At 40.5% G+C, this 23,592-nt stretch overlaps 2 protein-coding genes across 3 annotated transcripts in view; both read left to right on the top strand.

Annotated features, from left to right (window-relative positions):
- The window catches only part of dock8 (dedicator of cytokinesis 8), a 56,185-nt gene extending 39,927 nt beyond the window's left edge, over window positions 1-16,258 (top strand). For both annotated transcript variants that reach the window (XM_084946504.1, XM_084946505.1), the window contains 17 exons: window positions 22-148; window positions 516-603; window positions 768-864; window positions 1,884-2,018; window positions 2,395-2,547; window positions 4,639-4,797; window positions 4,911-5,011; window positions 6,131-6,323; window positions 6,904-7,047; window positions 7,374-7,505; window positions 7,799-7,933; window positions 8,361-8,450; window positions 9,626-9,862; window positions 9,965-10,108; window positions 11,172-11,278; window positions 13,211-13,381; window positions 14,454-16,258. In XM_084946504.1, coding sequence (XP_084802630.1) covers window positions 22-148; window positions 516-603; window positions 768-864; window positions 1,884-2,018; window positions 2,395-2,547; window positions 4,639-4,797; window positions 4,911-5,011; window positions 6,131-6,323; window positions 6,904-7,047; window positions 7,374-7,505; window positions 7,799-7,933; window positions 8,361-8,450; window positions 9,626-9,862; window positions 9,965-10,108; window positions 11,172-11,278; window positions 13,211-13,381; window positions 14,454-14,505 — 2,265 coding nt within the window. In that variant the 3' untranslated portion in view covers window positions 14,506-16,258. The remainder of the gene's footprint in view (window positions 1-21; window positions 149-515; window positions 604-767; window positions 865-1,883; window positions 2,019-2,394; window positions 2,548-4,638; window positions 4,798-4,910; window positions 5,012-6,130; window positions 6,324-6,903; window positions 7,048-7,373; window positions 7,506-7,798; window positions 7,934-8,360; window positions 8,451-9,625; window positions 9,863-9,964; window positions 10,109-11,171; window positions 11,279-13,210; window positions 13,382-14,453) is intronic.
- Window positions 16,259-16,911: 653 nt separating this feature from the next.
- aopep (aminopeptidase O (putative)) overlaps window positions 16,912-23,592 on the top strand; it is an 87,225-nt gene continuing 80,544 nt past the window's right edge. Inside the window, exons 1-6 of the mRNA XM_084946506.1 lie at window positions 16,912-17,016; window positions 18,111-18,877; window positions 19,173-19,342; window positions 21,663-21,915; window positions 22,746-22,959; window positions 23,198-23,322. Coding sequence (XP_084802632.1) covers window positions 18,147-18,877; window positions 19,173-19,342; window positions 21,663-21,915; window positions 22,746-22,959; window positions 23,198-23,322 — 1,493 coding nt within the window. The 5' untranslated portion in view covers window positions 16,912-17,016; window positions 18,111-18,146. The remainder of the gene's footprint in view (window positions 17,017-18,110; window positions 18,878-19,172; window positions 19,343-21,662; window positions 21,916-22,745; window positions 22,960-23,197; window positions 23,323-23,592) is intronic.

Below are 23,592 nucleotides of genomic sequence, written 5' to 3' on the forward strand. Positions count from 1 at the left end.
TGCTTATTGTGTGTTTTGTAGGGAAAGCAGAGCAGTGACAAAGTGAGCACCCAGGCCTTACAGAAATCTCAGCAGGCCAAACATCAGTTGGAGGAGGCCCTGCTGAGAGGAATGGGAGCCCGTGGGGAAATGATGAAACGAGTTGGAGGTGATGTATTTGTTGGCACTTTACAGAATAAAGCCTGGAATTGGTTTTCTGACATTTAAATGTAGAATGTTTCAAAGATTTACACACGAACTTCCTCTTAAAATAGTCAACACTCAGATTTTGGAAATCTTATGATAATTTTTATAGTTGTGCAGTCGAGGATTGCTGCATATATGAAAAGCCTTTTGTTTATTTTGTAATCCACACTTTCAGGCACTAATCATATAATTTTCTTCTTACACTGCAGTAAATCTTTTCAAATGACAGGCTGTTCATGCTTCTCCCACATGGATGCAGTTTTAGTTTATAGTCTGCACAATAAGTGTACTTTTTTTCTTCTCATGCTCCGTTTTTATATACCACACAGGAACAGATAGGACCATGGGTCAGAGAGAGGTCCTCCGCTGGAGAAAGGATCTCACTCAGTGGCGACAGACCAATGACAGACAGGATAAGTATGTTGTAATCTTTGTGTCTCCTTCTCAGTTTTTTCCCTTTAATTATTACCTCTTGATGCACCTGGATGTTTTCTTCTATGCCTTTCCCTTTCTCTCCTTTTTCTTTTCCTTCTTTCTTTTATATTTTTAATATTTGCCTCTCTTTCCTCATTTTCCATCAGGACTAAAGCTGAGTTGGACCAGGAAGCTCTGATCAGTGGGAACTTGGCCACTGAGTCAAACCTCATAGTGCTCGACCTGCTGGAGACAATCGTCCAGGTCAGAACTGTCTTAAATACCCTGAGTAACATTAATGTGCATTTAATAAATACATTTGCAATCATTTTAGACTTACTATGCTACGTTGTCATTATATATTATCGCCAGCCGCTTCACTAGTTACACCTTGCTAGTATTAGAACTGCCTGAACTCCTCGTGGTATAGATTCAACGACATGTTGGATACATTCCTCAGATATTTTGACGTGATGGCATTACTCAGATTTCTCAGCTGCGTTCTGCAACATCCCAAAGGTGTTCTGTTGGCTTGAGTTCTGGTGACTGCAGAGGCCATTTCAGTGAACTTGCTCTCTTGTTCGAGAAACCAGCTAGAAATTATCTTAAATTTGTGACACGGCACATTATCCTGCTGGAAGCAGCCATCGGAAAATGGTCATAAAGGGATGGACATGATGAGCAGCAACAACTCAGGTTGACTGTGGCACGTAAACAATGCTCAGATGGTACTGAAGGGCACAAAGTGTGCCAAGAAAATATCCCCACACCATTACACCACCAGCAGCAGGGCGGATGCTTGCTTTCCGTGGGCCCTTACGAAAAATTGCTGTAGAGTAAAACAAGACTCATCAAACCAGTCAACATTTTCCAATTTTTTCCAATTCTTGTTGCTGTCGCCTCAGTTTCCTGTTCTCAGTTGGCAGGAGTGGCACTGGGTGCCCATCTGCTTCAAAGTTCAGTGTTGTTCATTTGGCGATGCTCTTCTGCATAGCTTGGTTGTAACAAGTGGTTATTTGAGTTACTTTTGCCTTCATATGACAAAGCAGTCTCACCATTCTCCTCTAGTAGAAGGTTAGTTAGTAGACAAGGGTACACGAGGGTATCCACTCTATGCAGCTTTAATGGTCTATCATAAACTTTTTACTCATCTGCTTGTTGTGTACTCTCTAGCTAAGAAGTTAAACTGGGACTTTTGTATTCATGTGATTTTTTTTTTTTTTTTTTTCTTCCCCAGTGTTTCCCTAGCGTATCATCTATTTTTCTCTCTGTCTCACATTCAGGCGGTGCCATTGGCTGATTGTAAGGACAGCGTAGTTGGCGGGGTGCTGAAGGTGTTACTCCACTCTCTCACCTGCAGCCAGAGTACCACTTTCCTCTCTCACACCTTCAGCACGCTCAGAGCACTTGTCGTCAAGGTAGTTTCATGATGACAAGTGTGTGTGTGTGTGTGTGTGTGTGTGTGTGTGTGTGTGTGTGTGTTTAGTTTCACTTTTTGAAAATTCAGGAGGTGGTGTGTGTGGGTTGGTGTGTTTAGATGAACACTATCTGTGTCTAAATTAAATGTTCTTATTTGTTTGTGTGGGTGGCCAACTGCTGATACAAGCCAGAATTATTTATGTATATATCTGTGTGTGTGTGTGTGGCTGTGTATATCACCGTGTGTGTGTGTGTGTGGCTGTGTATATCACCGTGTGTGTGTGTGTGTGTGTGGCTGTGTATATCACCGTGTGTGTGTGTGTGTGTGTGGCTGTGTATATCATCGTGTGTGTGTGTGTGTATGTGTGCGTGCAGTTTGGAGATCTGTTGTTTGAAGAGGAGGCGGAGCAGTGTGCAGACCTGTGCCAGAAGGTGCTTCAGTACTGCAGCAGCCCTGTGGATGAGAACAGAAGCCAGGCCTGTGCCACCCTCTATCTCATCATGAGATACAGCTACAGTAATGCCAGTGTAAGCGCACACATCACAGCAACATGTAATCACACAATATCCTATTTATGTGTTCTAGTGAGCAGTAAGGATGCATAGGAACATCCACAAATCAAGAACTAGCCACGCACTACCCTTTTTAAGCTTTCAGAAAAAAATGCTTTTATATCACTTTGAGCTGAAGTGCTCACACAAGTTCAGAATTGCTTTTGATACATGTTCTCATGAAGACACACAGAAGAAGGGAGTCACACAGATCTTATCCTATCTTCTGCTCTCTTCCCCTTCTGCTCAGCTTTAATGTCTTTTCCGTGTCTATTTTAAGCGTGCAGCAAGAAAGTTTCTGCTGAAGGATGTGTCTCTAAGTGGAAAGCAGAGAGATATGTCACTGTCTGCCTCCCCATGTTCCAATCCCTCTATAACTAATGACAGCAACTCTGTGTGTGTATTAACTGTGCATGATTCACTGCATATGTGCGTGTGAATGTGTAAGTATTTGTGCCGAAAGACAGGAAAGGAGGAAAGTCATGACAGAGTCGGGGAAGTGTTGGTAATGGAGGTGAAGCAATGATAGGAGGGAATGAAAAGGACACGATTGAGAAAAGACAGATATGAAGGAAGGGAGGCAGAGGCTAGAGTATCTTCTTTCATTCTCCAGGCTGGTTCGATAACTGCTGTTGCAGTCGATATTTCCTGTGTTTACAGTCTGTACACTTTAATGAAAGTCAGACTCCAGCCCGCACAGCACATGCACGCCCATGCACACACGCACAGCATCTCCAGTTTAAATAGAGTATTTCTCCTTTGCATGTCACCCAGCGTATGTTTGTTTATGTGCTGTATACAGAGGGAGCTGTGATCTGAATTAGCGTAGCAGCCGAATGACTCATTGATGCAGAACTTACTCCCTACCTCTTTCATTGTTTATGTTTTTATCCCGTGATCTCCCCTCGTCATGTTCTCAGTCTGTCGTGAAACTTTTTCCCTCCCTTGTTATTTTAGTTAATTTTAGACTGCTTTAAAAAGACAAAGAAAAAAAAGACAACTGCAGCCTTTTCCCCCTCACAAAACAGACAAATGTTGTTAAAACCGGCCCATTTATGGAGAGGTTAAAATGAGAACAAGAGGAAAAGGGGGCAGATGAGAAATACAATTACAAAGAAGGACAAAGAGGGTTATTTGTTGACTTAAGCTATCATTTAGGCTACTTCTCTGTACTTTTCTCTCATACGCACACACATGCACACACTGAGTTAGAGGGCAGTGATGGGTGGTTAGGCTCTGGCTCCATGCTCAGTTGAACAGAATGGGGCCGTAGAGATGATCCATGGGTGATTATGTCTCTGCTAATGGGAGATCATTTCCCGCTTAGCTGGTCATGCTGGAGATAGATGGGACTTCACACATACACGACCACATTCTCTCTCACACATACACACGGTCCTCTCTGCAGAAGATGGAAGGGTGTTTGTCACACCTGTTTTCTTGGACAGGTAGTGTGAAGGATGGAGAGACGAGGATAGGATAGGGAGGGGAGTGGGGGGGAAAACAGGGAGACTTTTGTGCAATCAGTATTTGCTCATGCTTGCTAATGGGGACTATTAATTCTTTCCAAGCGCATAGCAAAATATGTGCTGTAGCTCACTCATTGTGCTATTAAATGGTGATAACAAGAAAATGTTTCCAAAGACAAACTGCATATTATTAGGTATTACAGTGTAGTGGTTTACACAAGCAAAAAATCCCCGTTTAGTCCCAGGAGGAGACGCATATCCCTTAGGGGTTGCTTCAGGAAGGGCATCCGGTGTTTACAAAAAAAATAAAAAATCCACCTACCTCCTGCGGTGACCTCTTGTGAGTAAGGGAGCAGCCAGAAATGGCGTTTCCTTCTTAACTGTTATAAAAAATGTTAGCGGTTTATTTTTTCCATGCAAAATGTAATCTTGCAGTTCCTGTTATGTTCTGTTCTGTTTTGTCACCAGTACTTCCCCTGCATGCTATAGAAAAACTATGGAGAAAAAAGGTTTAATATTCTGGACTGTGGAAATCCAATATACACTTACAAACAGTGCAAAGCGTTAAACACATATTCACTGCGGTCTCTTCTGTCAGAATTTCTCGAGAGTCAAGATGCAGGTCACCATGTCTCTGGCCTCGCTGGTGGGCAAGTCTTCAGACTTCCAGGAGGAGTACTTAAGACGCTCTCTGCGCACCATCCTGGCCTATGCAGAGGAGGACACTGAGATGCAGAATACTCAGCTTCCCTCCCAGGTATAAAGTTATACGCACAGTCACACAGTTCAGCAGTTGCATTACTGATTTTGATTCATAACCTTAAGCCTGCTTTTTGATGTATGTCTGGGGTTTTTTTTTTCTTTTTACAGGTGGATGAGCTTCTAAGAAACCTGAACAGTATTTTATCCGACACAGTGAAGATGAGGGAGTTTCAGGAAGATCCTGAAATGCTCATGGACCTCATGTACAGGTAAGAAGCCAAAAGCATCTGGTGTAAAAGGCATTCACTTGGTTTCTGTCTGTCTTCAGTGTCTTCCTCTTTGCATCCTACTCTATCATCATTTTCTCATCACTCTGTGGCTTCTCTCTGTGTTTCACCACTGTTTCCTATTTCTCTGTGGCCTGGATGTTTTGCCTCTATTTGCTGCCCTCGCTATGGTAACCATGTGGTAGCAGTTTAGTCTTCTGATCTGGCTTTGTGTATATGCAAATGCAAACAGTATGTGTGTCCGAGCGTGCATGCCTGTGAGAGAACACGAAGGGGAAACACTGAGACAGAGGTCATGTATGTGCTTTTGGTTATTTTGGCACTTCAGCGTGCTTCGCTGTCACCTATGGTCATTTATCATGCACCTTTCTATTTAGTTTTTGGTCTCGGTCACATGGCGAGTCTCTCGTAGCTTTACAGACTGACCTGCTAGCTTTACACATATACCTCCAAGCTTTCTAGCACACATAGGTCATTGATGAGCAAAACATGTGGTCACCAGATGCTTGAATTAATTTGTAAATTTTGTAGGGTGATTTGCAAACATAAATAAATAAATAAACAGTGTTTTAGATTTAGTCTTATTCTGTTTAGTCGATAATTTTCCGTTCTTCTCAAAAACAGGAAATTGTGTTCAGCGTTCCTGTTCCCCATAAAACACAATAACCCACTAATGTTGCTGTGCTCACTCTCATGCTCACATTTTATTTTGAGATATTTGTCTTTCACACATTGGCATTTATTTATATCTGTGCCACAGTTAAACTGATATTGCTTAAGACTATTATTTGATCTCCTTTTATGTAGTGTATTACACAAAAGTCATTATTTTCATACAGTACATTCATTTCCAACTTTACTTTTTCTCTATTTGATCTCAAAATATTTTGACATAAATGCAGTCATTAAAATACACAGTTTATGCAGAACCTTATCTGCAGTGAACCTATATCATTAACTACCACTTTTGCACTTGTTTGTCCAGCATGTGACGGTTTTCTGATAAGGAGATTTTGATCTCAGATAGGCTTTTACCAGATGAATTAAAGTGGAAAGAAAGGGGGGAAAATGATCCCTTCTCCCACTCCCATATCTCTCCAGGATAGCAAAAGGCTACCAGACGTCTCCTGACCTCCGCCTGACCTGGCTGCAGAACATGGCAGAGAAGCACAACAACAGGAAGTGTTACACGGAGTCTGCAATGTGTCTGGTGCACGCTGCCGCCCTGGTGGCTGAGTACCTCAGCATGCTGGAGGATCACAAGTACCTGCCTGTTGGCAGTGTCACCTTTCAGGTAGACCACACAAACATATACATACAGAAATAACAAGGAGATAATAAGTTTTTAGGACTGAAACACAGGAACATAAAATAAGCAGTCTTCATTTGTTTATTATGGCTGTTGGTTGTTCTGTTGAATGAAGGCAAACCTTCAAGTGCACAGCAAGAAAATCTCACATCTCCCCGTGGATTGCTTCCATATTTGGTTGTGTGTGTCCAGAGGGGGGAGCTGTACACTCATAACGTCAACATGTAAATATGATCCCCTGGTATATCTGCTTAACGCCGTGTCTTTGAAGATGAAGAGGAGAATAAAAAAGCAAATGTGCTCCCGTGGGAAGATGGGAACAGCCTGTTTCCCTCATCTGAAAACAAACAGTTATAACAGTCACAAAGTTGATTATGTTATCGATGAGCTGTGTTATACACAAGACCTCTGTGCTCAGGACAGTCTAACCTGCAGCAAGCCACTGATTGGATGGTCATTAAACTAGTTCCATTTCTCACCGCAGGACATCTTATTTTAAGTCGTGTTATTGATCATGTGATTAGCGGGGCTAAATGAGTGATTAGCTGACGGATCTTCTCCTCAGAATATCTCCCCCAATGTGCTGGAGGAGTCTGCGGTGTCGGACGACATCCTGTCCCCGGATGAGGATGGGGTGTGCTCAGGTCGCTACTTCACGGAGAGCGGCCTGGTGGGATTGCTGGAGCAGGCTGCTGAGCTCTTCAGCAATGTGAGACCATAAAACTGCACTAGTATTTGTGATATTTATGTTTAGTGCTAACATAAAAAACCTGTAATGATTGAATAAAAACAGTCTTATCAAGGTTGGAGTAATTACTTTATAAAATTAGTATTATTAATGTGTTTTGTTTTTTTTAAGCTGTAAATATCTACTTTGTTAATGCTAAAAAAAAAAAAAAAGCCAGCCTTTAAGGATGCTGTATAACTGAAACAGAGAAAATCTTTGCACTTTAACAATAAATGTTTATATTTTCTTAAAATATACTATACTCTGTGGTAATGCTAAACAGCAGTTATGGCTGTATTTCCCATCAGGGTGGTCTCTACGAGGCAGTAAATGAGGTCTACAAGATCATCATACCAATCCTAGAGGCACATAGAGATTTCAGAAAACTGGCGTCAACACATGACAAACTTCAGAGAGCCTTTGATAACATCATTCAGAAGGTAATGACAGAGGAGGTGCTGTGTCATTTATTTAGTTAAAGTGAAAATAAGAAAGATCATAAGATGCCGTAGATAAAACGTTTTAAAAATCATTTTGGTACATACATGTTCTTATTCAGTATTTAAATATGTGTTTTAAACATCCTTGAAAACAAAAAACAGCTGCAAATTTATTTTTGGCTTTTAATAAAACCTTCAAAGTCTCCTTTATAATTTAAAAAATCCACAAAGGATAATTGACACAACAGAAATATCTGATTAGTATTTATTTGAGTGTGTTTTCTTCCCTCCAGGGACATAAGAGGATGTTTGGAACTTATTTCCGAGTGGGCTTTTATGGGGCCAAGTTTGGTGATCTGGATGAACGGGAATTCATCTACAAGGAGCCTGGGATCACACATCTGCCCGAGATATCACACAGGCTGGAGGTATGTAAGAGGAAAATGTGTGCATGTGTAGGTATGAAATAAAGGATATGGTGCCTGGCTGGACTGGTGAGATCTGACACTTGAGGCTTTAAGTGAGCAGAACGACAGAGTGAAAGATTCACAAATTGTACTTCAGTTTTGGTGACATTTAGAGCGCCTGAAAGCTATCATTTGCATGCTAAAAGGTGAAAAGAGGGAAAAAAAAGAAAGTGGTGGATGCATTGTCAGCTGCACTTGAGTCAAATTAGTGAATCAGTTCACGTTCAGTTTATTTCATGCTTTCGAGTGTTCTTTTAATGCTTTTTATTCTTTAAGGAGTAGCCTCCAATCGCAATTTGTATTTGAGTAAAAATGATTCTGCACTTTTTAAAGACCATATATTATGAACTGTGCTGTATATTAACGACACAATTTCCTGCACTCCTAGAACTTCTACAGTCAGTGCTTTGGAGATGACACACTGGTGATGATTAAGGACTCTACGCCAGTGGACAGAAAACAGCTCAACCCCAATAAGGTGAGTAACTGTTATGCCAAACTATCAACTGGTAAATGTTAATCTCTAAATGATCAAATACTAATATTAGTAGCAAAAATCTCCCCTGAGGGCATTTTTTGCCAGGCTTGTAGCTCTTGCTGTTTACTTTGTTCATGTATTAAAACACAGATTTCTATGTTAATTAATCGTATTATCCTTTTTATCTTCATTATATCACTGTATATAGTCAGATGGCAAAATTGGCTGTTCATAAACACCAAACTAATGAATAAGTACATATATTTCTTTATCTTTTCAAACTACATATTCATAATATAAGACCTATTTCCCAAAAGCTGTATAGATGTTGACGATCCTGGTAGGATAGGCAGTTTATATATACAAGTTTCATCCACATTGATTAAAATGTCCGACATTATTTTCATTATAGTAAGATTACTGGGAAAAGGTCAAATCAAAACTGTACATAGAGTACAGGGTGTAAAAATGTGTATTATTTAAACTAGATATATGTTGATATCATTTATAAATGTGAACATCTATATAATGTTACTGTATTTACTATAATTCATAATACCGAGTTCATATTGAATGCACTGTATAGAACTTGCATACATTTTTACCTGCAGAACTTTTGACCTACATTACTGCAGTAGTACTCCACACTCTTGACCTGAACTCCACAGACTAAATGTTTGTTTTCTTCTCAAGCACTCGAGGGTTTGCTCCACTTTCTAAAATTGCTAGGCGAGACAGAAAGAGTCGTGATAGATGAATGACAGGTTCCTCTCCTGCAGCCAAGCAGCCCAGAAACTAGCATGACTGCTCATTTGCAACCTTTCTCTTATGTTATTAAAATAGTTCAAGGAATTACAAACACCTCCTGAAACAAGTTTTCAGAGGCATCGACTCAAGCTGGACAGATCTGATTTGCATAAACTGGCCCAAATTTATGCAAATGACAAGTGGGAACTCAATTCCCTGTGTTTTAAACAGCAGCAAAATGCAACCAAAATGCACTGCACGTAGACTATGAATGAGAAATTATGGATTCTTTGGACACATACCAGAGTTTTCTTTATTAGATATAAAAACAGACAATAAAACACAGCTAAAGGCACACGTTTCTTAATCACAATAAGATGCTATTTTCATGAATAATAACTTAAGAAAACACTGCCATTCCTCTCTAGGCGTATATCCAGATCACTTATGTGGAACCCTTCTTTGACGACTATGAGATGAAAGACCGACTGACAAACTTTGAGAAGAACTTTAACCTGCGGCGCTTCATGTACACCACACCCTTCACCAAGAGTGGGCGACCTCGGGGTGAACTCAATGAACAGTACAAGAGAAAGACCATCCTCACCACCATGCATGCTTTCCCCTATGTCAAGACCCGCATCAATGTCATTCAGAAAGAGGAGGTAAGTGCTGAATACACCTGGTGTGGAACACCTAGCAGCTATGAGTCACGTCACAGCTGCAGCAATACCAGTTGGCTATATTTACTTGTCTTGTATTTCCAGTTTGACTTGACGCCTATCGAGGTGGCCATAGAGGACATGCAGAAGAAGACCAGAGAGCTCGCGGTTGCCACACACAGAGAACAACCTGATGCTAAGATGTTACAGATGCTGCTACAGGGCTCTGTGGGAGCCACTGTTAACCAGGTAATGAGCATTTGGGGCCGTTCGGTAAATAAAAGCAGCGATGCCATTTTGCACTACTGTGTGTCTTCTGTTATAGCAGAAATGATTGCGCTTAACCAAATGACAGCTGTTCTTCTTAAATGACACTTTCTATCATGCATAATGTGATGGGGAAAATAACAGAGTGATTTACTTCCTATTTATGCTACCACATTTACAGTTTCCATTGTAGTCAAGGAGTGCAGGTGGGAGACATGGCAGTGATCACACATCAAAGCCCTCACCCCATCCGCAACCCTAATCCTTCCTTTGCTTTTCTCCTGATTTAGTTAAAACGTCAATTCATGGCCCCTCTTCCTTTCATGTATCCGCTGCATGGCGTGCTGCACCGGAGGTCTCTTTGATCTGATAGCTTCCAGGTCCTGCCAGCATGGTGAATGTCGGCGTAATGACGAAGCAAGCTATAGCGTCTCTGCTCGCCTTACACTTTATCTTCCAGTGTCTAATCTGACAGGTCCCTTGCTCCAACCTGATGGTTGTATACATAACGCTAATGCTCTGCAGCTCAGTAAACATATAACTCTTGACTGTAATCAGTACAAGAGGCCAGGTTTCTGTGTGCGGGTCGGCAGCTCAGACCCAGGGCTGAGGCCCGGGCCCAGTGCATTTATGATTCTAATCAGAGCTGTTTAACTGCAGATACTGTGCGAGCGCGCTGCGGTTTTATGATGAATATAAGTTAGGATAACAAGATCTCATACTGGGCAAATGGGAGCCAAATGGAGAATGTATGCAGGGTTAGCAGTGACATTAGCTATACAGGAGGTAATCACAGCAGCTCTTTTCCTGATGGCTTCCTCGTGTTTTCAGTTCAGAATCGTAGCTCTTAGCTGCGTTTAGCCATTCAGGTAGTAGGTCATTTCCCCCAGTATGAATGAGGGGTTTTCTTATTCCTCCTTTGTTCACTTGCTGTCAAAACGCTTCCTCTCTTTCCTTCCTCCAGCCCCTCTTTGCTTTCTCTTTCTTCATCTCTCTGCTTCTTTGTTTTTGCTGATTGCCTTGTATCTCCGCCCCCTGTTTGTAGGGCCCGTTGGAGGTGGCCCAGGTCTTCTTGAATGAGATCCCAGCGGACCCAAAGCTCTTCCGTCACCACAACAAACTGCGCCTGTGTTTCAAAGAATTTATAATGAGGTAAGACGCTATCAAAGAATCACCACCTAGTGACAAAGGGTGAATAAATGGTGGTGAACAATGGGCACTGACTCAATAGATTGAAGTATACAACAACATGTCAAAGAGATTTTCTTAGTAGGAAATGGAATGTATTTGTGAGATGTGACTTGGAAAGAGTGAAAGTCTTCTCCAGGATCTATATGCCTCTATTGTTGCCTGCGTAGGAAGATAAAAGTGCGCCACAAAGAAGTGAGAGTGATGGAGACTGATATCCTGCTGTTTAAACAGCCTGTCAGTCAAGATGAAGTGACTGAAGTGATAATCACAACTACATTTCCAACCAGATCACCGTTTAAATGAAGCAAAGAAGTAGGAGTAATGTGAAAAATTATATATTATTTACATATTGAGACTATTTCCACTAAGCTGTTATTCTTCTAGCTAACTCTAGATTCATTATCACCAATAGTTTTCAAATATTTTCAATGATCACGACATAATTTGAACCATCATGCCCTACATGCTGCAGTGAGTCATGATAATTTTGTGCCGAGATTGTGTCATATCTGCACGTTGCAAAGTATTAGTGCGTGTGCTTGAGTTTGTTTGCTTTCATCTCATGGTTATGTGTTGTTTGCTTCCAAAAAATGGTGTCTTTCATTTTCTAACCTTCATGTTACTTTCCACCTGCCTTAAATGCTACAAACAAATTTGCAAAAATTTGCTGTAATTTCAGAAAGGTTTATTTTCTTTCCTAAATCCAGGTAAACAGGACTCACGGAACGCCAATCTTCTCAGCAGTGGCATTCTAATAAATCCACTTAGGAAAGCATTATTTTCTAAGCTGGTCATCTTGTAATATTTAGTGTTGTATTATGTAGCTACATGAACTTCAAAGTATTTTTAAATGAGTTCTGTGGAGCTAAAAATTTAAAGAGAGGTTTCAGGGGATTTGTTGTTTCATGGATTTGCTGATGTCCCACTCTGCCACATGCTCTGGTGTTGCTGCTGTCTAGTCCCATCCTGCATTTATAAATTTAGATCCTGTACACGCAGTAATGGTTAAAGAAGCCCATAGGTTTTTCTTGTTTTGTTTTGTTTTGTTTTCAGTTCAGAAACCTAAACAGCCAAGCATATTTTCTTTTTTTTTACAAACGGCGCTCATTTTGCAAATCATAAAACAAAATGAAGATGCCAAATGCTCATCTGAAGAGCTGTCTAAATAAGCCAAGCATTCAGATAAAGAGCTATACACCACCAGAAAATCCTGCACTCTTGTGAACTGTCATTAATGCTCATTACCCTGCTTACTTACTGTATACTGTTACACGACATTGAAGTTTCCATATTAACTTCATTAAAGGCTAAAAGATAAACATGTGTTTGCAATCATCCCCTTCCCTTGATTTCCTGCAGACTGCCCTGTATGTTGGCCATTATACATATCATGAAAGAGTACTGTGGGTGCAACCCAGACTTGCCCTCTACTTGCACTTCAACTTAGACCCATTGTTTTTTTTTTTCCCCCCATTATAACAGAACATTGTCCCCTTCCCAGCACATGAGAAAAGAGGGGTTTAGAGTTCTTGCTTCTGCTGCTACTGTGATTTAAATCAGACTTCTGGGTCGTTTGCATCGTAGCTCACATTCTAGCAGCGTTACTTGACAAAGCCAAATAGGTGGTCCCTGCAGTCGAGTATAAATTTGAGCTCATTTAGAGTTCTGGTTTGCAAAGGATTCAAATTCTGGTCAAGCAGTTACAGGACGGTGCTTAGCATACACAAGCACAGTGACTTGTAAAAAGATTGTTTCATTTCACATTTTTGAAGCTCTTCTTGAGGTTACTGTATAATGATGATGATAATAATAATAAAAAAAAGCTTGAGGGGAAAACTCGATTCTTTTTTTCATTACAGCCAATGAAATTACATGCCACTTTCTGTCCTGCAGGTGCGGTGAAGCAGTTGAGAAGAATAGGCACCTGATTGCATCAGATCAGAAGGAGTACCAGCAGGAGCTGAAGAAGAACTACAACCGCCTGAGAGAGAACCTAAGGCCAATGCTCGAGAGGAAGATTCCCGAACTCTATAAACCCATCATCAGGCCTCGGCTGGAGAACAGGTAAACAGAGCCACCGCACCAGACGGCTTTGACATGTGAAACGGAGGTGAGAAACACACATTGGTTCAGTGATGACACAGCCTGATAAAATGATCAAAGGGAAAGAGAGAATGAATTGATTACATTTTTTCTAAATCAGACCTCATGAGTGAGGATGGCTTTGACTGACAAACCAGGGACACTTCATGCTCAAACAATAGTCTTGTGGCTTAGTCACATTACAGTGAAAATACTGTAAGGCCACAACCTTCTTTGCAACTAGGAAAAATCGATGGTTGCACGATGACTGCAGTGAACAAAACTGCGTTCATTGCAATTAATTTGAAACTGTTGGGGTCTCCAACCACTGTTTCCCAGTATGACTGTAACATTATTAATCACAGTCATACTGTTTATCACCTGTTTTACTACAACACTAACCACTGAGATGATGCACTCCACCCAAAAGGGGTTCCACGGGTCAAATATGAAGCGAGCAGCATGGGTCACGATCTGGGGTTTTTTTCGCAACCAGAAGAGTCACCCCCGTTTGAAAGAATGCATTAATGCATTTTGGTTTTGCCTTTAATTATAACTGGCAATTTCTATTTATTTTTAGATACAACGTGGATATGATTTCAGTAGGGTTACTTAATATTAGGAAGCTATTAAACTAGAATATATAAATATAACCTTGTTGTTGCTGGTTTTGTTTACTGCTGTACACGAAACCACAGATGCATCGATTTATCTCCATAGTTTTTAAAAAGAGAGGGAAAAAAATATTACAAGTTGTGATAACTGTTGTATCTTTCATGTAATTATCTTATATGTGACAGTGTCTAACACCCGAGCCTCGGTAAAAGAACACTAGCTAGTTAGTGTTGTGGAAGTAATATCTGCTGCTCTTGCTGTTATCTGGTAGAAATTTATGGTTAAGATTCAGGGTGTTTTTAGGTTGTGGGAAGTAAATGATTACCTTACATCTACACACCTTCGCCAACTCACCATGACTGTTCCACCTCTTCTTCCTCATAATCATTCATTATCTTTTGTTTCTGTTTCCCCTACCTCGTCCGCTGTCTTCTCGCAGGGATTCCTTCAAACGTCTAAGTTTCCGCAGAACTCAGGAGGAAAACTCCTGAGTGCTTCAGACAGGAAGGGGAGGCTGTCACACAAGTGAGAGAGAAAAAGAGAAGATAAGATGAAAGAAGAGGGGGGGAAACAAGAAAAGGAACAGCAGGAGCAGTACGCCGTGTCAACAATGGAAGACTCGCGGTTTCTCAGTGATCTGGCAATGTGTATTAATGTTGGCTGCGTGTTCACTTTTATGATGTCAGGCTGTTTGTCAGAGGAGGGAAAGGCGAGTGAGCACATACAAAACTGGATGGTGGGGTGGGAATCACCGGCAAAGTGTAGCTTATTGAGCATTTCATTGTAAAATCTTCAGTTGCTGTGTTAATTTCCATTTTTGGATAACTTCAAGTCCTCAAAATGCTGCAAACACTTCCTCTGGGTCAGTAAACTAGCTCTCTTAGGTCCTTACTAATCCCAGGCCTGTTGTTTGTGTGTGTGTGTGTGTGTGTGTGTGTGTGCTCGTGTTCTGTGTATGTACATGTATATAGATGTATGTGAATGTCTGAATGAATGTGTGTTTATTTAGATTGTGTTTAGATTACAAGCTTTTGGTGCCATACTGAAGTCACTTTGTACTCAGTGATGATAAATGATTCTGTTATGTGCTAAAGGGCCTCTGAAATTCCACTCTGGGCATCTTATGCATGACATGTTCCAGTGTGAGCAGTGAGTGTGGATGGATTTTTGTGCACTGGAAAAATAGGTACAGATTCATGTGTTAACAGTTGAGGCCAGCCATGTACCTGGATATGTAGCTAACAGAAAAGTTTAACTTATTAAGAGTTTCACAGGCAACAGAAAGGCTTTTAAGGCTCTAAAACACACGTGGAATACACATAAAGTGTGCATTGTGGATATATTTGAAATATTACTTCAGATAATAACAAGATGTTTACAAAGTTGTTAAAACTATTTTGCGTTGTATTTTATGGAAATGTATTTTTAGATAAAATAACAGCAATAATGATACTAATTGGAAGTATATTATTCAGTCGGTGGGATTCAGTGACTGAGTTTACTGTACAATCTCAGCGTATGTTCCAACAGTTTCAGTTGCTCTCAGTAAGTAGACCGCGCTTCCTGCAATACACACAGTGCCAAATTCAATTCCTTATGTATTTACTGTGAGTGAGGAGTAGGTGAGGAACTTCAGCAGAAATGCAATAATGTAAAAAGTCACTCCACACGGATTTACTTTGCAAATTATGTTTACTCAGTATGTGAGAACACATTCCAGTGAAGAAATTTATTACTGCTTGGAATATTAAATTGTGACAACTTGATTTTATGTGACATCATGAAACATTTCATCTAAATGATGTTATGTTGCAGGTCATTCTGTATTGCAGTGATGTAAATGTGCCTGGAGTTTCAAAAATGGGTGTACATGTTTGTCAGTGTGATTAATGCTCATGGAAATATTTGTTTCTAGGTACATATCTTATTTATTAGCTGCTTGGTGATTAGTTTTTTTGTTGTTGTTTTTTGGGGTTTTTTTTTTGTGGGGTGGCTAAATAAAATGATAGCTATGCAGTATGCATCAGCTGTGAGCATTGATAAAAATGTATACCTATTTTTAAAACGTGTGCCACATTAACGCTGTAAGATATATTCATGGGATACACCCACTGAGACTGCGTTCATGTTTCATGGTTATCCTTTATGTTCGTACATATTTTTTGTTTTAATGTAGATCTTTTTCTTCCAATTGTCATACTTGCAATGCTGTTGAAGAACCTGAATAAAAATTAATATATGTCACCACTGTGTCCAATCACATTTTAATATAACTGAATTAAAATGCAAAAATACATGTATTACTAATAAGTAAAGTTTTTTTTTTAAGGTTCCTGTTAAGAGTCTTAGCTTTTTTTGGTGTCCTTTGTCTCAAAATAAAATAAAAATAGAACAAATAGGGGACTAAATAAAACGAAATGTTTAGAAGTAGACAAAAAAAATAAAGAAACAAATAAATGCAATAATTACACTGAAGAGTATCCCCAGGTTGCAATTTAACTGAAGCTAAAACTGAACAGGAAGTAAAATTACACACACTGGCAACTTTATTAGATATACAGTTTCATCTGCCTGATACTAATTATTGAATTAGCCAGTCACATAGCAGCAACTGTACGCATTTAGACATGCAGACATGGTCAACACAATCTGCTTAAGTTTAAAGCGAGCATCAGAATGGGGAAGAAAGGTGACTGTGGACTTTTCACATCCGCTCCAGCTGTTCTTGCACCTGGTACTTCTCTACTTTCTCGTTCTCATTCATTCTTTTTGATATCATATATCAGAATGTATATATTAATTTTTTAAAAAAGCATTTTAATCGTTACTTCCGTAGTTATCATAAAAAATAAATAACGTGCAGCGCTCGACAGAGCGGGGAGAATTCAGGTGAAGGACTACAATCCCCTGCCGTCGCACTAATGTGACGACATCAACGCTCGACTCGCACAGGACGGATACAGCTTTGTTGTAGAACAAACGAGAGCTTGTGATGCTCGGCGGTATGTTAGCAGCTGTTTTGTACAAATATTAGTAAATACGCTGTTATCTACAGCGAAGCCGGTTATTTGTGGCGACACCGTCGCTGCGGTTGAACCGCAGACTGTTTAATGACAGAGACCTGTGATGGCAAGTTAGCCGAACTCCTTCATGTCAGTCAGCCAGGTAGCTTCACACTTTAGTGAACTTTAAAACTTCAGACGTTCATTTACGTCGTGCGGCGTTTGGAAACACTGAGGTGAAGACCTTCGTTTCCTGTGCTGACCGAAAGTTTCTGTTTTATGTTTTCTCACACTTTAGCCTGTGATTAAAAGAAAGGAAAACCCTGGTCGAAGTTGAGCAGTATTGTGACTTGCCTGCAAGCCCTGCTCTGCCTCCAAGAACACAACTTAATCACTTTTAACTGTGACAGATCTCTGGCATCCACTTCCGCCCACTGCTACATAATTCCTATACCCTTAGAGCAACACTCAAGTTTTCTTTCCTTAGTAACAGTAAACAGACACTAATTTTATTAACAAGCTGCATGAGCTTAATAAAAGAGTGGACACATAGATCAGAGTTGGCTGTTGTTGTCCAGTCTTTTACAGTTATGGAAGATATGTTTTTCTCCATCCTGTTGCTCAAGATATGTTTTTTTTTCCTCAGTGCTCATAATTTTATAAACTGCACTGAATAAGCTCTGAGGGTTTCTCACTGTAAATAGTAATTGCACCTCTGTCGTGCCAAGCCTCCCTCCAGCCCCAAGCAGGCTAAATAGAAGGACTGACAGGAAAAATAAAAGCAGGAGAGCTTTAATATAGGTTCCTGCAGATAGTTAGCTGTTACTGTCTGTGTATTGAGTTTTTTTTTACTTGTACTGCTTTGTTAACACACATCAAAATTGGATCATGAAATTGTTTTCCTGTTTGAAAGTCGTTTCATTGTGGAATGTGGGCATGTGTAGAGTTCATTGGAGTTAAATGCAGCTGTAGCCTGCAGTCACCATGATGGTGTATTCACATCATGGTTTATGCACAGACAGAAATGAGTTAGATTTTTTCCTCAGATTCTCAGTCAGTGTGGGTTAGTTTTTTTTCTGTTTCCTCTGTTTCAGCTATCTTATACTCAACTTTGATGTCCTTGGTGTAACATGGACCCAGATGGGGACCTAAACCCTGACACGGATGACCTTCCGCTTCGAGCGAATACTAACCACATACTGGTCAGGCATTATGTCCTCGACCTTACTGTTCACTTTGACAGTAAGGTCATCAGTGGTAGTATTGTTCTGTTCCTGGAGCCTCGTTCGGGAGTGAGGACTGAGGCTGGAGGAAGTCAGGATGGTTTTACATCCAAATACAAGGAGGTGGATGCTCTGGAGGATGGTAAAAAAGAGCTTGAAACGACTACAACAAAGGTGGAGAAGATGTGTGGTGATGCAGAAAGTATTCAGTCTTCAAGTCTGTGGCACACTACAAGTGGTGGTGAGTTCACCTTAGTGTTGGACTGCTGTGATCTTGACGTGTCAAAGGTCGAAGAGGTGGACGTCACCTCTGTGGTAGCCATGTTAAGCCGCTTTCCAGAGGTACCATCTAAAAAGTCAGGGGATGTTTCAAGGAAGCCACAGGCAGCTTTTATTCAGAACCTCATCTCCATGCCCTCCAGCCAGTGGAGGCAGCAGCATCAGCTCTTTTCACTGTGTGGCCGTGCCCCCGGTGCTCAGGATGGAAGCACACTGCAGTTCCATAGAGACCGATGGAGTCTACAGGTGAGGAAAAATGGAGTCACATCACCTCAGGAGTTCCCTTGTGCTCTCAGGATCTGTTATGAGACGAAACCAGCAGGAGGTTCAGTGCGGTGGACCAAAGATCAGGACAACAGGTTTGTTTCAGGATGCAAATCATCTGAATTATTCCATTAAAGATTGGCACATTATTTAAAAAAAAACAACAACTGGCAACTGGCATAAAATCTGCTCTGTTCAAAGTTACAGTGTAAGATACCGAGTGTGCTATGTCAGAATAATATAATACAGATTAATTCATTCACAAAAACACACCTCGGGCTATTTTATTCTCTCCTGTGTGGGGTATGCCTTACTTATGTCTGTGTTTCTGTGTGCGTTTGGGCATTGAAGTGAGGGTTGTTTATAGTTTACCATTGTTTACCCTTCCAGGGTGTGTGTTTACACCGCCGGTTCTCCCATCAACAACCGAGCCCTCTTCCCCTGCCAGGAGCCGCCTGTTGCCATGTCAACATGGCAGGCAACAGTACGGGCCCCCAGTGAGTGCGTGGTTTTGATGAGTGGGGAGGAGCAGGCAGTACCTGCTGAAGATGGGGACACACGTAAGCTTTTCAAAAACCTCAATTGTATATGTATTTCTTTGTTTTATATATATATATATATATGTGTGTGTGTGTGTGTGTGTGTATGTACATTTGTAAACTTTTGAATATTACACAAATTTATTGACTACTAAACTGAAAAGAAGAGATTGGTATTAGATTTCATTACTTGGAATAAATGGGTCTGTAGTGTCCAGTGTTGAAGCTAAAAGCTATTATGGGAGCATGGACTATTGATGTGTTTGAGAGATTGGATTTGTTGGGTTAAATAAAAAGGGTACGTGTGCACCAAAGTATCGGCTGAAAGCTGGTACCAGCCATTATCAGCCTAATTCCCAAATAAGATAACATTTACCGATTGTAATGGCCCACGTTTATCTGCGTGTCACATCCAGTTTGAGCTGGCTAAGTCTTCAGATAGTGTGACAGTGAAGCTTTTAAAAGGTCTTAGCTATTTATTTATTTATTTTTTGTCTGCCAGGCACAAAAAATAGGAATAAATAAAAACATAAACAAATAAACAGAAAAAAATCAGCCTAATGCTTTTAAAAAAAAAAAACCCATCAATATCAGTGCTTCGAGAAAAGAGAGCATTGTTGAGGAGTACGAACTGCACTGAAAAAGGTCTTTGTATTTTATTGGAATCAGTAGAGAACATTTTTCAATAAATACAAATACAAACCTTTTAGAGCTCCACATTTCAGATTGGGTCAGTAATTCAAATATGTATGATGTCAGCATCTGTTCCAAACAAACCAGTTAGAACATTGAGAAGAATAAAAACAGAGAAGGTTTACAATAAAGGATATGCTGTGCAAAAGCTCACAAAAGAAGTAGATGTAGTGATTAATGGGAAAATGTGTAAACATAAATGTAAATACGGTATATAAGGGAAAAACAGAGTTTGTGCAATTCTAATGAGGCTGAAAATCAATATTTGGTATGACCACCTCTTTATTCTTTATCACAGCCTGAACTCTCTTGGGCAATCTTTCTTGTAATTTCTTTAAGGAGTCTTCAGGAATAGTTCTTGAATGACATTCAAAGCTTTTCTTTGGATGTGTGCCTTTTTTTTAATCCGTTCTCCATTGAGATGATCCAACGCTGCTTCAGTAATGTTGAGGTCCGGGCTCTGGGGATTCCATCCATGACTGATGGTGTTCCATTGTATGCTTTTCTCTCCTTTGTATGCTTTTACTGCATTAGCAGTGTGTTTGGGATCATTGCCATGCTGAAAAATGAAGCTGTTGCCAATCAGATTCTTTCCAGATGGTATTGCATGGTGGATCGAAATCTGATGGTTGTACTGCATTCATTATCAGGATCCCCAACATCACTGGCTGAAATGGAGTGGCAAACCATGACAGAGCCTCCACTGTGTTTTACAGATGGCTGTCAAGACCTCTCTCCTGACTTCCTTTACAATTTGTAATTTAGCATACATCAGCCCTTTCTTCCTGTTGCCCTTTCTTAACAGCCACCCTGTGCCCATTTATGATGAGTCTCAGATCCCGCGTCAGGTCTTTGTTGGGGTTTTTTTCTTTTTCCTAGTTATTAAGGATATGACTTTCAGATACTCTTCATCTTTTTCCTAGCTTCAACTAAATAAAGTGGAACAAATTATGTGGTTTTGCAACAAGCTGCTGGTAACAAAGAGTCTAAAAATACAATTTAAAATTGGGTTCTTGGTAGGTTGTCTGTTGTGTAGACATAACATTGATTCATTCCTTGAGTTTGGTGCTTTTTTTATTCTTGAATGATTCATAGGTCAGTGTTAAGTGGCGTAAACAAAAAAGCATTCCTCTGAAATAGTGAGGTTCAAGGACTGGAAATTAGGAAATGTGCAAAAAAGCAGCCAGTATTCAAACAACCTTTGAAAGACATTCAGAAAGACTGGAGAACTATTACTTATGACTATTTAAAAAATTAGAAGAATGTCTCTTTTCTTGGAAACAAAAGAAAGAAATACGGCTCAATACTTTTGCAAAGTACTATGAGTTTACTTATAATAGAAGTAACAGTTTCCAGACTGAGATAATTCTCTGGCTGCCTTTCAAGATTTTAATAACTTTCACATCATCTGAAAGGTGGACATGAGAATTGTGTCACTCTGTACCGATGGGTGGGACTAAAAAGAAATAAAATGTCAAAGATAAACACATCAGATTGGACAGTGTAGTAAAAGCAAAATGGCATTTCAGTTCAGATTTTTCTTCTGTTTCTTTCTCCATGCTGCCAGTCGTCTAAACTCTTTACTACTTCTGTACCTTTGACATTTTTATTTTCTCTCTCTGGCACTTCTTTGGCATTTTCTCTGCAGATTTCTTAACGTGGAATTACTATGTTACAATGCCCATGCCCGCTTCCACCTTCACTTTGGCAGTGGGTCACTGGCAACAAGTCACAGCAGAAATCCCCCCAGAGCTGGAAAAAGGGGTGAGGGACGGGACAGACTGTGGCAAGACTGCCAAACTTGGGCCTGAGTATGGGCAGTGGACTGAGGCTGAGCGTGTGTCTAGACTTGGAAGTTCTTCAAGTGAAGTAGTAAAGGGCTCTCCTCTCCAGACTGGCAGGTATTTTATTAGTTTTTCCTGTGTTCTTTCCTTCTAGTAGGACCTCTTCTCCAGACTGTTATTAACCTAAGTCTGGCCCTTCCACATTCTATGGTCAAACTTTCCTTACACTTCACCAAAAATGGTGCAGGTGAAGTTAGGGTGATGAATAGTGTGCAGCACTCAATCAGCTTTTTTATGACAAATGCATAAAGGCTTTCACCATATTACATTAGGTTCAGTGCCCAGCAGAAATTATTGTTGGATAGAAAAACTGAGGCTTACATAAATTTTATAGACATACAGGATATAAAACGCAGGTTGGAGCCTTTCGAAAGGGCTGGTTTCCTCTGTGCAAGGCATGGTCGATCTGGGGTCTCCCTTTTGCCGGACAGCAGGTTGGCAAGTCTGCCAGTGGTTTCCAGTAATTCTCCTCCTCCACCTCATGGTTGTCCTCCAGCAGCAGCCCAGCCATAGCCTGCTGCAGGCCCCATGATTCCCCAACTACAAGGAGGGCCTTTATTTTCAGTGAATGGCTTGAAGGAAACTTGGCTGTTGCTTGAAACCCTTGGAACGGTTCTGATGCCGAGGACAGACTTAGTGCTGGATATTGGATTAGAGTGAATGTGATTGCATGTCGGCACTTAGATATTTTTGGGCTCATTGTGGTTTGTGATGTATACTGTCATTTCCATATTTCCACTCCTTTCATTTCAGTGAGACAGTGCACACTGTGCCATGGATGGTTCAGTATTTCAAGGTCCATGTAGTCAAAAAGAAAAAAAATGGAAATTTAAAAAATGTTGTTATTAGCCTTTGGTTAAACTTTTCTTTCCTGTTTTCTTCTACAGCAGGGACCAGACTACCTGCGTAGACTCTGCATTCTGTTACTCTTCCCTTGAGGATGAGGGACTCTCTGTAACTGATTATTCAGGCATGGTGGATGACGGCATTTCTTGTTCCCATGGCGACTACCCTTGCCGATTTACTGAGCGGTCGGCTTGGTCCCAGCGGGTGATTCCACACCGTGTATTTAGCCCTGCCTGCCTTCTGCAAAAGGCCCAGGTGGGTTCTGACAAAGAGCCACTGAGAGTTGTGCTAATTAAATTTTGTATGATTAAAGGAGACGGCATCAGTTGACGTTTGTGTCACTGTGTCAGAGGTTTTCAACTACCATCTCTTGGCACCCTGGTAAACATATTAGACTGTATTTCCATGGGGAGCGGTTAAAAAAAATCCTTATTATTTAAATATGTGAGCTATAATAACATTTCTTTGCTTTTGGTTTGTTTCCCTTTTGCAGATGGGAGTCCTTAAGCTGTTGCCTCAATGTTTGGATGCAGCCCATGCTGTTCTGGGGGTGCACCCCTTTCCCCGACTTGATGTTCTCATTGTCCCAGCAGGGTTCTCAAGTCTGGGAATGGCCAGGTAATGACATCTATGTTTTTGTTAAGAGGTTGCAAGGAGTAGATTATAAAGAAATGCTGGAACGAGAGAAAAAATATTAGTGAACAGGACTACAGGTTTAAAATTAATAGAAGTAAACTGTGAGGTGTTTGTTAGTTGTACAGCGAGTTGATGATGAAGAATTTATACTCTGCTAGTCGTTTTCATGTTTGCTTGTGGGTCCTCCAGTTTCCTTTCACGGTCAAAAGATTTGTTTGTTAGTGTAACTGTTAATTCTCAATTTTTAAATGA

Source organism: Perissodus microlepis, chromosome 12 (assembly GCF_051167445.1).
Source record: "Perissodus microlepis isolate ML-2025 ecotype Zambia chromosome 12, ASM5116744v1, whole genome shotgun sequence".
NCBI lineage: Eukaryota > Metazoa > Chordata > Actinopteri > Cichliformes > Cichlidae > Perissodus > Perissodus microlepis.